The sequence below is a fragment of the Humulus lupulus genome, chromosome 7 (assembly GCF_963169125.1).
Source record: "Humulus lupulus chromosome 7, drHumLupu1.1, whole genome shotgun sequence".
Taxonomy (NCBI): domain Eukaryota; kingdom Viridiplantae; phylum Streptophyta; class Magnoliopsida; order Rosales; family Cannabaceae; genus Humulus; species Humulus lupulus.
The window spans coordinates 118,975,762-118,988,316 of NC_084799.1; the positions used below are offsets into that span (position 1 = coordinate 118,975,762).

Below are 12,555 nucleotides of genomic sequence, written 5' to 3' on the forward strand. Positions count from 1 at the left end.
TTTACCTAAGTTGGACTTAATTGTATTAGGTTATTCCTTTTAGTTGAACCTAATAATTGATTAGAAACAAATTAATTCAAATTTTTGGATTAATTTTCAAAGGGTATTTTTAGAATTAATGGGAAAATTATAAATTATGGTTTATTGATTATTTTAATAATTTGGCAAACCTAAGTTGGTAATTTTCAAAAGAATAAAATACTAAATCGAGAAAAATTAAATAAAGAGTTTTTTAAATTTTGAATTCGATCTCCACCGTTGATTTAACGAGGTTAGGGTTTAGTGGGGCCTAATGACGCTTTGATTTCGTCTCCCTACAGAAGGTGTTCACTAGACTCTTAACATGGTTAAATTTCTTAGGATAGATGGTTATAGATGGACCTTCTATAGACTTATCCCTACGGTGACTATAGGAATTAAGTCTATAATAATCAAAATCGTGGGTCAAACTCATAAAGTAAGAAATATTTGTGACTCTCGCCTATCGGGACACATGTGTTTTCGTTACTTTGATCAAATGGATAGGTTATTAATAAAAGTCTAGGACGCTTTATTAATTGAGTTGTTTCTCTATTTGACTAAGTGAATATTTGTGACTCTCGCCTACCAGGACACATAGGTTCATGGCTAGTTGAAAAACCTAAGAAATAGAAAGATAAGTTTTTAGTATTTACTTATCTTTAAACATTGTTTATATGTTATGCTATTTCTGAAACTTGTATGAACGAATGTTTGTCGAACAATGTGTTGATTTCTCCTTTATTGATAATTGTAGCTCTATGGCCTCTAACCCCATTATCTCTCTTCTGTCCAAGGAGTTGTTAACCGGCGAGAACTTCATGAAATGGAAGTCTAATATCAACATAGTGTTGATCGGCGACAACTCAAAATTCGTGATGACTGAAACTGAACCTGACTTTCCTGGAGAGAACGCCTCGAAGGCAGTGAGGGAGAAGTATGATCGTTGGACTGCTACCAACAACAAGGCCAAGGCCTACATGCTTGCCAGCAAGTCACAAATGCTAAGGACTAAGATGGAAGATATCAGAACTGCTTACGACATCATGGAGCAACTCCAAGAAATGTTTGGGCACAAGTCAGCGCAAGCTAGTTTCGAGGCTACCAAGAAGTATGTGAACTGTAGGATGGCACCTGGCCAACATGTTCGTGATCATTTTATTAAGATGACGAACTACTTCCAAGAAGCTGAGTTACATGGAGCAACAGTAGATGAGAAGACTTAAGTTGGAATCATTCTCAACAGCCTTGCACCTTGTTTCCTTACGTTCACCACGTACTATTTTCTTAACAAGTTGGACTATGGAATGACTCAGTTATTGAATGAGCTCCAAATGTATGAAGGAATAAATGGTGGACCGAGTAAAGGACCTGAGAAGAAGGGTGCTACTACTGGGGGTGCTCAGGGTGAGGCTAACCTAGCCTCTTCCTCGAAGAGCAAGAAGAGAAAGGCAAGGAAGGACAAAAAGAAGGCTAAGAAGCAAGCAGCTGGAAAGGCACCGACAACTGAAAAGCCTGCTGGAGCAAAGCCAACTAGCAAGAAGGCTAAAGAACAATGTTTCCACTGCAAGGAGGAGGGGCACTGGAAGCGTAATTGCCCCGCCCTCAAGGCAACTGGAACCCAAGGTAATAATAATTTATTAGTCTTCGATGCATGTGTTTTAGAGGATGATTCTTCTGTTTGGATAGTTGATTCAGGATCCACTAATCATGTGTGTATTTCTTTGCAGCTACTTAGCAACTGGAAAACGGTGAAGGAGGGCGAGTTAAAACTTAGAGTTGGAAATAGTGAATTCGTAGAGGTCAAAGTGAAAGGACAAGCCCGTTTAAATTTTGGATATATATTTATGTTGTTGGATGATGTTTATTTTATTCCAAACTTTAGTAGGAATTTAGTTTCAGTTTCTTTATTACATCAACAACGATTTGCTGTTACTTTCACAAGTTTTAATATATCTATTTCATTAAATGGATGTGAATTGTGTGTTGGATGTATGGAAAATGGCTTGTATATTTTGCGACCTAATGAATCACTCGCGCTTAACAATGAATTGTTTAAGGTAGCTAATCCTAGGACCGCCAAACGATAGAAGATCGATAATGATCACATGACATACCTTTGGCATCTTCGCCTTGGTCATATTAACTATGATAGGATTAAAAGACTTACAAAGGATGGGCCTTTGAAGGAACTCACAATGGGTGACTTACCTGTCTGCGAATCTTGTCTGGAAGGTAAAATGACCAAGCATCCATTCTCTGCAAAAGGAGAACGGGCCAAAGTATCCCTAGGGCTCGTTCATACTGACGTCTGTGGACCAATTAATGTTCAGGCACGAGGTGGTAATAAATATTTCGTCACTTTCATAGACGATTATTCTCGATATTCATGTCTTTACCTAATGCAAAGAAAATCTGAAACTTTTGACAAGTTTAAAGAATTTTTAGCAATGGCCCAAAACCAGTTAGGTAAAACTTTAAAAATCTTGAGATCGTATAGGGGTGGAGAATATTTGGATAATCAGTTCCAAGATCATCTTACTGAATGTGGGATTTTGTCTCAACTCACTACCCCAGGAACTCCGCAACAAAATGGTGTTGCTGAGCGTCGGAACCGAACGCTGTTAGAAATGGTGAGGTCAATGATTAGTTATTCAACTCTATCATCGTCTTTTTGGGGGTATGCCATTCAGACCGCTAACGACATTTTAAATGTTGTACCGTCTAAGGCTATCTCCAAAATTCCTCTAGAACTATGGAAGGGACGTGAACCTAGTCTACGCCATTATAGAATTTGGGGGTGTCCTGCTCATGTCCTGAGGAAAAAGGAAGGAAAGCTAGAATCGTGAACTGAGGTTTGCTTGTTTGTAGGCTATCCTAAAGGTACTCGGGGTGGTCTGTTTTATAGTCTAGTTGACAAGAAAGTGTTTGTTTCCATAAACGCTACTTTTTTAGAAAACGACAACATGAAAAACTTCAAACCTCGGAGTAAAATACTGTTGGAAGAAATGCAATCAGCAGGAAATGTTCAACCCATACGAATGTAAATCAACAAGAAGAACAAACAGCTGGTCCAAGTCAAACGTTACGGTGCCTCGTCGTAGTGGGAGGGTTTCTCGGAACCCGGAATGCTGCGGGATGGATGGTGAAACCAATATGGTAGTAAATAACACTCGTGATGATAATCCATTGTCCTTTAAACATGCAATGGTTAGTTCTGAAAAGGATTTGTGGCTCGAAGCCATGAACCAGAAAATGGAGTCCATGTACTCCAATTCCGTCTGGGATCTTGTAGAAGCGTCGATGGATTTTAGGCCCATTGGATGCAATTGGATCTACAAGAAGAAAAGAGGAGCTAATGGAAATGTTGAGACATATAAGGCTCGACTTGTGGCAATGGGTTATACCCAAAGAGAGGGAGTTGACTATGAGGAAACTTTCTCTCCAATGGCCATGTTAAAATCCATTCGCATACTTTTATCCATAGCTGCAACTCTTGATTATGAGATTTGGAAAATGGACGTCAAGACAACATTTTTAAATGGCTTTTTTGATGAGACCATTTATATGGATCAACCAGAAGGATTTGTAGTAGCTAGACAAGGAAAAGAAAGTATGCAAGCTCAATAGGTCCATTTATGGTCTTAAACAAGCTTCACGCTCCTGGAACTTAAGGTTTAATGAAATAATTAAGACCTATGGTTTTGAGCAGAACGTCGATGAACCCTGTGTTTACCAACTGAGGGAAAATGATGTGAAAGTGTTCTTGGTACTTTATGTAGAAGATATTTTTCTCATTGGCAACAATGTCAAGAAATTATCAGACATAAAGAACTGGCTCGGGACCAAATTTTAGATGAAAGATTTGGGTGAAGCTAGTTACGTTCTTGGTATCCAGATCATTCGGGACAGGAAGAACAAGATGTTGGCGCTATCTCAAGTAGCGTACATAGATAAGGTACTTGAACGTTTCTCTATGAAAAACTCGAAGAAGGGACTGTTGCCATCTCGACATGGAGTTCATCTTTCTAAGAAGCAGTCTCCACAAACTCCTCAAGAGGAAGAAGAGATGAAACAGATTCCCTATGCATCCACAGTTGGAAGTCTTATGTATGCTATGTTATGCACTAGACCGGACATCTGCTATGCAGTGGGAGTTGTAAGCAGGTACCAGTCAAATCCCGGTAGACAACATTGGGCAGCGGTCAAGCACATACTGAAGTATCTACGAAGAACAAATGATTATATGTTAGTCAATTCGAGAGGTTCACTAGACCTGATAGGCTACATTGATTCTAATTTTCAGACGGATGTCAATGACAGGAAGTTTACTTCTGGAATGGTGTTTACTCTTGGGGGTGGAGTTATGATTTGGAGAAGTGTTAAGCAGTCTACCATTTTAGATTCCACCATGGAGGCTGAGTACATAGCTGCGTCTGAAGCGGCTAAGGAAATGGTCTGGCTGAAGAAGTTCTACACAGATCTCGGTGTTATTCCAGGAATGGATAAACCACTCATATTGTACTGTGACAATAATGGGGCTACAGCGAATTCGAAAGAACCTCGAAGTCATAAAAGAGCAAAGCATATAGAGAGGAAATACAACATCATTAGGGAATATGTGTCCAAGGGTGACGTCAAGGTGATGAAGATAGCGTCGGAAGAAAATCTGGCGGATCCTTTTACCAAGACTTTGGTTGAGAGTGTTTTCGTGAAGCATGTAGAGGGAATGGGTTTGAAAAACATGTCTCATTTGCTTTAAAAGGGAAAGTGGGAGTTTGTTGGGTTTTATGCCCTTAATAAAACCATATTTCTTATGTAACACGTTATTATTATCAATAAAAGAAGTAGAAATCATTTTGTTTATTCAATTGCATTGTTCGCTTGTTTTATTACATGTTTATTCAATTAATAAAAGCATTCATAAAATCCTGAACATATGGATAGTTACAATTATAGTGACTAGGTCACAGTGGATTATAGTTGTGATTATATGTTCAAAAGAACGAGTCCTAGATTAGATCAGTGCATTGGATTTTCACTGATTAGGAAACCTACGATATGATCTACTTACACATTAGGAGTGTGATGCCTTGTCCAAGTAGATATGATCGGATGTATTTGGTTACATCGGACTAGGACCAATATTGATTATTGATTGATAAATAAGTATCGTTGTTATCGAAACTAATCAATGTCACAACGTTGACCATAGGTTAAGTCGATCTTAATTCTGAGTGATAACATTCTGCTAATTATATTATTTAAATCTTTTGACTTGTTCATTACCAGCTTACCCTACGGTCTAGCCCATACTTACATCTTGGAGATTTAGTAATGTAATTTAGTGGGAGTATTATTCATAGATATGAAATCTATAACTTCTGTATGAGAAGTGAAAAGATGATTTCCTTAATTGCTTTGTTCAAAAGGTTAAATGATTGAGATCTCATTTCTGTGATTAAGTTCATGGAAATATCATTTATAAGGAACTTAGTGGGAGTTAAGGAAAAAAATACTGATGAGGGGTAAAACGGTAATTTTCACCCAGATTGTTAGTAAGTCATCGATAGAGGATTGGCTAACTGTAATGGTTATAACAATGGATAACGTATATCTGGTTTGGAAAATACATTCTATGAATTCAAGAGTTCAATTCCAAGTCTATAGTGGAGTCACGAGGAATTAATAAGGTAGTGAAATTATTCGTAAATAAATTCACGGTAACTTATTGGAGCTTGAGTTCATGGATCCATGGTCCCCGCATCACCTTTGAGTAAATCATCTAGAATGTCTCAATTAATTGATTTAATTATCAATTAGGGTTTTTTTTAAGTTGGCTAGGTCAATTTTGGAAAATTTATAGAGATATGAGATTTAGAGAATAAAAGAGAATCTTTGGGTAAATTTATTAATATTGATAAATTGGTGTCAATATAAATAAATAAAATAAAATCAAGTTTCAAATTATAATTAATTAATTTGAATATGGATTTAATTAATTAATTAAAATAAATAAATAAAAGGTTTTGAATTTAGGCCCAATTGGGATTTAAATTCAAAATAAAGGTATTGGGCCCAAGTCCATTTGTGGGAGCCCAAGACTTTTATCTTTTGGTTTATTATTTTAATTAAATCAAAATTTAAATTTAAATAAAGCCCATTAAGTTTTCTATATAAGGAATATGATATCTAGGGTTTTCATAAGTCAGTCTCAGTTGATTCATTGTGCAACGACCCAAATTGCTAATAAGGCTTAAAGGCCATGATTAGTGTGCCTGAAGGGCATAATGAGAATTATGTGTGATTTTAATGATTAAGATGCATGATTATGATTTAAAGCATGTTATATGACTATTTGAATATTTGAGATGCATGGCTATGTGTATTAGTATGCATGTAGGCCCTGATTAGGTTAGAAGGGCATAATCGTAATTTTGGCCATTATGGGCATAACTGCTCTGATATATGTGATAATTGTCGAGACCACATTATTATGTGGATATATCTGAGATCTGTGACTCGAGACGATCCTAGTGAGCAAAGTAGCAGAAAAGTCATGGCGGGGATTTGTACCCGGCTCGGGGTGAGCTTAGGGGTATAAATGGGAATTTAGTGAATATATTGGAGTTTATCTTGACATTGAGGAATGTTATTGGTGATTGATTAGGTATCGGGAGTTAAGCGGGAAATATTAGAGACACACGAGGAGTTAGTGGGAATTGGGGTAAAATGACTAAAATACCCCTAAGTGGATTAAAGGGTTTAGACTTAATAGGGAGGGCATAATAGTCATTTGGCTTACAGGAGTTAAGTATTACCAAGGCTTTATGTTAGTGGGAATTGTAGAAAGTTATAGAAGTCTGAAAGAGAGAAAAGAAGGAAAAAGAGAGAAAGAAGAAAAGGAAGGGAAAAACAGAGTTGCACTTTCTTGGGTCGGTTTGTGGTTCTCTCACCACCTTTCTTGAGGATTTCTGGAGCAAAGCTCAGAGGAGAGCTGGGATAAACTAAGCATCAAGGATCCTAACCTAGGATTGAGAAATTGGCAGAGGTTTAGCAAGAGTTCATCAACACTTGAGGTAAGACTTTAGAGTTCTTCAGTTTCTGTTTCTGGTTTTTGAGTTATGGTGCTTAAGTTGAATTGGATGGAAACTTTAGGGAATTCAGGCCTAAGGCCGAGGAGGAGCAAGCCAAGGAAATCTTGAGGCAACTTGTGGTCGAAATTCCACCAAAGGTATAAACCCTTAACTCTAACTTTGTTGTTCAACTGGTATCTGCTGAGTTTTAGTGTTTAGGAGTGGCTATGGTGAATTTTGAGTTTGGGGATGCATGTGCTTGAGTTCTAGGTATTTGGGGTGCTTGGGATGAGTGGAGTATGGTCATAAGGTTGTTTTTGAGGTTGGGAAAGATTTGGAAGAGTTTTGGTTGAGGTTGGTTCGAGTAAATCGCAAGAAGGAAAAACTAAAGCTGGTCTGTCTGTGACTAGCGCTACAGCGCTAGCCTTTGGGCGCTGTAGCGCTAGGCCATGATGCTGAGGGGATTTTGGCTTCTGTTTGTAGCACTGTAGCGCCCTCCCATGAGCGCTGTAGCGCTACCCCGTTTTCATAAAGGGATTTGAGGGTTATTTGCAAGGGTTTTTGACCAAGGGTTTGGGGTTTGATTCCACCACCTTGTTTGGTGGAATTAGGACTTCTCGAGGGCTCGAGATTAGCCCCGAGGCTAGGTTTTGGACTTGAGGATTGATGATGACTTTGGCCTATGATTGTGTTTAGGTGAGCGCTAGGGCTCGAGGGGGATCGTGCTCAAGGAGTCGAGGGATCAAAGCTAGTGAATTGAAAGGTAAGAAAACTGCACCTGGTTATATGTTAGTGATGGGACTAAGTGCTCCCGATATTTGCATCATGTCAATGATGGTATTATGCCATGGGACATGTGAAAGTGGCCTAAGAGTGTCGTGCATTATATTTGCGCACAGGGCGCGGCTTGGCCACTGGTAGCCGAGGACAGCTTAATATTCACTGAGCTCGGTTTAAGCGGGCCGGAGTCAGTGGGATAACGGAGGGAGCAGCCTGAGAACGCTAGCCCTAGTTATCGTTTGTGCAGTGATATATGATACGAGTTGATATGCTTAGTATGTTGAATACTTAATTATATTGACTGATTATATGGTTGAGATTATGTGATGCAATATGAGATATTGATTTGTCTGTTGATTGCTTATGCTCTGTTGTTGTGTTTTCTTGTTGGGCCTTGGCTCACGGGTGCTACGTGGTGTAGGTAAAGGCAAGGGAAAGCTGGACCAATCCTAAGATGGAGAACTGCGGGGCTGAATGTACATAGCCAGCTGTTCGATCGCCATGGTCGAGGAGTGGATCAGGACAGAGACTGCCTAACTGTCTGTTTTGCCTTAATATGGCTTGATATTGTATATAAACCTTGTGCCTTTTGTAAACGATCTTTAAACTTGTATTTTTGGGATCTCGTGCAAACAGATAATGCTTCTTAATGAAAATGTGGCTTTTGAGACCAAAACGTTTTTAACCCTAGTTCCTTTATAGTTTCAGTAACACGATTTTAATTAAATGACTTGATTAGCAAGTCTGGCACTTTATAAACACACAGTGTAACGGTCTTGGCTATCCATGGCGTTACACATTGGGTAAGTGAAAACTTAGACACTCTAATCCTTTCTTAGCCACTATCTCTTCTTCTTTTCTAGATATCTATCTCATGTGTTGAGAACCAGCCCACACTAGTTCTAGGTTGATCAAAGGCTTGGTGAGGAAGACTGTGTTGCTGATCTAGTTCAATCTCTTGATAATACTCTGCTACAGAAAGGAATCAAGGGTTAGAGAGATTGAAGGAAGGAGTTGTTCCAGTTCCGCTGCGTATTCGTAAGTTTCTACATTTTTGTGTTTATGTTAATTTAGGAATTTTATGTTCATATGTATGTCATGCTATTCTATGTTTCTATTATGTGTTTGGAAAAATAATTGGAAGCATGCATCTAGATTTAAATTCTAAGATCCTACAATTGGCCTCAGAGCCTAGGTTGCCTAGATCTAGATGTTAAGAATGCATGATTATATATGTTTGTTGACATGTTTGATTTTAAAAGTTTAATTGGATGGTACGTGAAATTTGATATGAATGGTTATGTGTCATATTGCTAATTTAAGTTATTCGTAGTCATGTCCAGCGTGAGGAAGTACTCCCTACTGTACTGCCCCACGTTGGAAATATGGGTAGTGTCACTCAGGAAAGTTCGGCTAGTTTCCTGGTGGCAGAGATGGAAGAAGCTCGTCCCGTATTGTTGAGGGTTGGACTTAAGGTCGAAGAGGAAATTGACCTCATGAGGGGTAGGTTCTGGCCATTTTTTAAGTTTATACAGGATATAGAGTGCGGCCAGCATTCTATATCCATTTGGAGTAATTTGAAAGGGGGCGACACCAAAATAGTTGGCCACCCCCTGATAAAAAGGATGTAGAGGGAGGATAGCCCCCGCCACTATGTGATATCTGGACCAAGCGCTATAGGCACCCCCGGGAAGGTTAGCTCTTTGGTCAGCAGCCGGGATTGTGAGATTGACTCCTGTAAGAGGATACTTCCTGCGATAATTGGCAAGCATCCGAGGAGTCACTTGGCTGGTGGGGGAGAGATACCACTCGACATCAGGAAGGTTTTGATGCCGAGGGCGGGCCCTGACTTGGATACGAGGGTCTGGGGCGGCATTTTCTCGACCACTGGTTGAGGGAACCCTAGCCTGTGAATCAGGCTGGGCAGGAGAGTTTGGACTATTTTTGGAGTCAGGTCTTTTCTTGCCTAAGGACTTAGAGCGGGCCATTTCAGGTGGTGATGGACGAGGTCTAGAAGAAGATCGTGAAAATGGAATCTCGTGAACTCGGTCGATCGGTTGTTCTTCGCCTTCGAGCAGCTGGGCAAGAAGATCGTCGTCGATGGGCCGCTCACCTCCCCACAAATCTGGCATTAAAGTCTGCAAACAGAAGAATGGGGAGGTGAGGATGAAGAATTTTGAAAGTTTTTTAGAATAACGCTGGTCGAGTATAAAAGTTAAGCTTTTATACAGCAGCATTCTAACAAAAAACTAAATTTTTTCACACGAACAGTTTGAGAAACAGATCAAAAGTGAAAGTAAAAAATTTTTTTAAAAAAAGTTTTTTCAACTCCTTTTAGGGCGGGAAAAACCTGGTTTTTCAGCTAGCATAAAAATCGAATTTTTACTTCGGTTTTACGTCCTAAAGTCATGATCTTATCTATCAAACTAACTCGTAACTCCCTAGTAATAGAGAAGTATTGCACAACATTCAGTATCACTTATTAAACCCCCCTACCGACATGCATTTCAACCTAGAAACGAATGAACCCAACAGTCGGTCTACAGAAGCATGCACGGCAAAAATATAAAACGTAAGAGTCCAGAAACTTACCAAGATGAAGATTGTGGAGATTTGAGAAATTTTTCGGGCGTAAAGGGGCTCACGGACTGAATCTTGAAACGCTGAAGGACGGTCTTCAAAGGAAAACAGGGGCTCCGGTGTTAGGGTTTCTTGAAAGAGTGATGGCTTGCGTAAAAAGAAAAAGGAGACTTCAAAGAGGCTATATATATTTTTGTCCGTAAGCATTAAAAGGAAGTAATCATCAGCTTCCCCTTTTTTGAAGCATGGGGAATGGTGATAGCCGTCGAAAGGTTACTTGGGAAACGAAAAGCCGTGATTAGACAAGGGTAGGTTGCTTTTTCCAAGGTTGCACAAAGTGTTCTGACGGGTATGGTGGGGTAACCGAAGGGTCGTTTCCTCAAAAGTTTATTTATTGCTCGTAATAAATAAACTTGGGGGGCAAATGTTATCCAAAAAACAGGCACGAATGACGTGGCAAGTGATTTCTGGACACGTGGCTGACACCTGGCGAAGTTCTGCTAGGGTATCGACCAGTAGAGATATTGTAAACAAAAGGCAGTCGAAGTTTACCTGTGACCAGTATGGTCGCAGGTTCCGCGTGTCTCATGATACTTTTATAAAGATCTTAGTCAATCCCGAGATTGACTCCCATGATTTCCTGAGTATCCGATTATTTAGGACAGAATATCTGTAACAAATTAATGTAATCCCCCTTGAGCCTATAAAGAGAGAAAGATAGCTCAAGGAAGAGACTTTTGGCCTTCGAATTATTTGAAACTAGAGTGATTCTATTTGATATATTTATTGTTCTTCAGAGGTTGGTGAAACTCATTGAACCCTAGTTCTTTGATCACTCCTTTGAATCCTATATCAATAATAATTCAAGTGGTCGTAGGTTGTTACCAGATTCTGGGGCCGAACCACTATAAATTCTTGTGTTCTTTATTGTTTTTTGTCATCACATTCATTTCAACGTGTTTGTCCACATCAAGCAAATTTGATTCCGTGTCAGTTGGCCAAAATCAGGGTCAACAACTAGTGTTGACGGTAAGAACTAGTCAACTAAGTTGAGTTGGGAAAATTATCAAGTCAAGGTCTCTAATGGAAAAGCTGTAGAAACTTAAACAATCACTCAAGAACAATGATAGAACAATAATGGAGAATTCAGTCTTTCATTCACACTCAAGCCTTTGCTACAGTAAATTTTCCAACCCCCTTTCAGGTGGTCTTAGAGTTAATTTTATAGTAGGCACTAATGGCCTTAGGTACATAGTGGTCCAGGTGACCATGGGGTACATAAGTACTATGTCAGGGGAGTGGCTTCAGAGGTTGTGGTCGTACATCCAGCACAGGAGCAGGTGTCAGGAGAATGCCTCCACTACTTGTCTGTACCCATGTCTGATGAGTGGTGGCAGGCGTAGTGGTGCAAGAGGTAGTGGTGTCGGCTCTGACCTTTGGCCGTAGACGTACGGACCATGACTCTTACCCCAGCAGTCTCACTGGCACTGGTATCCGTACTCAGTACTAGGTCGTACAAGTATGTCCCATTCGACCCGTACTGGAGCCTCTAAGCATTGGTGTCTCAGGGTATGAGGAAGGGGACCCTTGGAAGGCTTATTGATGGCGCGGCTCTCTTGGCTGCTCATGAGGCTGAGTGTGCTGCGGATGTGACCCCCATGAGGCCATGGGCGAGGCCACCACGGGGCCTATTTGGCGAGGCCCCCCCGTGGGCATGGGCGAGGCCACCACGGGGCCTATTGGGCGAGGCCCCTCCGTGGGCATGGGCGAGGCCACCACGGGGCCTATTTGGCGAGGCCCCTCCGTGGGCATGGGCGAGGCCACCACGGGGCCTATTGGGCGAGGCCCCTCCGTGGGCATGGGCGAGGCCACCACGGGGCCTATTTGGCGAGGCCCCTCCATGGGTATGGGCGAGGCCACTCTTGGACCATGAGCGCCGAGGTACGGCCGAGCGACGCCATGGAGATGCGCGCGCGGTGGCCGAGCGACGCCAGGGAAACGCGTGCGCGGTGGCCGAGCGACGCCAGGTGGTGCGCGCGCGAGGAGGGCCTCGCGCCTGGGGTACGGCCGAGCGAGGCCACCTGGTGCGTGCGGGCGTGGC

The 12,555-nt window shown here is 41.0% G+C and overlaps 1 protein-coding gene across 1 annotated transcript; it reads left to right on the top strand.

Annotated features, from left to right (window-relative positions):
- Window positions 1–728: 728 nt before the first annotated feature.
- Window positions 729–1,244, top strand: LOC133792118 (uncharacterized). The gene has a single exon (XM_062230040.1). It carries the CDS (start codon window positions 729–731, stop codon window positions 1,242–1,244), a length of 516 nt encoding a protein of 171 aa, XP_062086024.1.
- The last annotated feature ends 11,311 nt before the right edge of the window (window positions 1,245–12,555 follow it).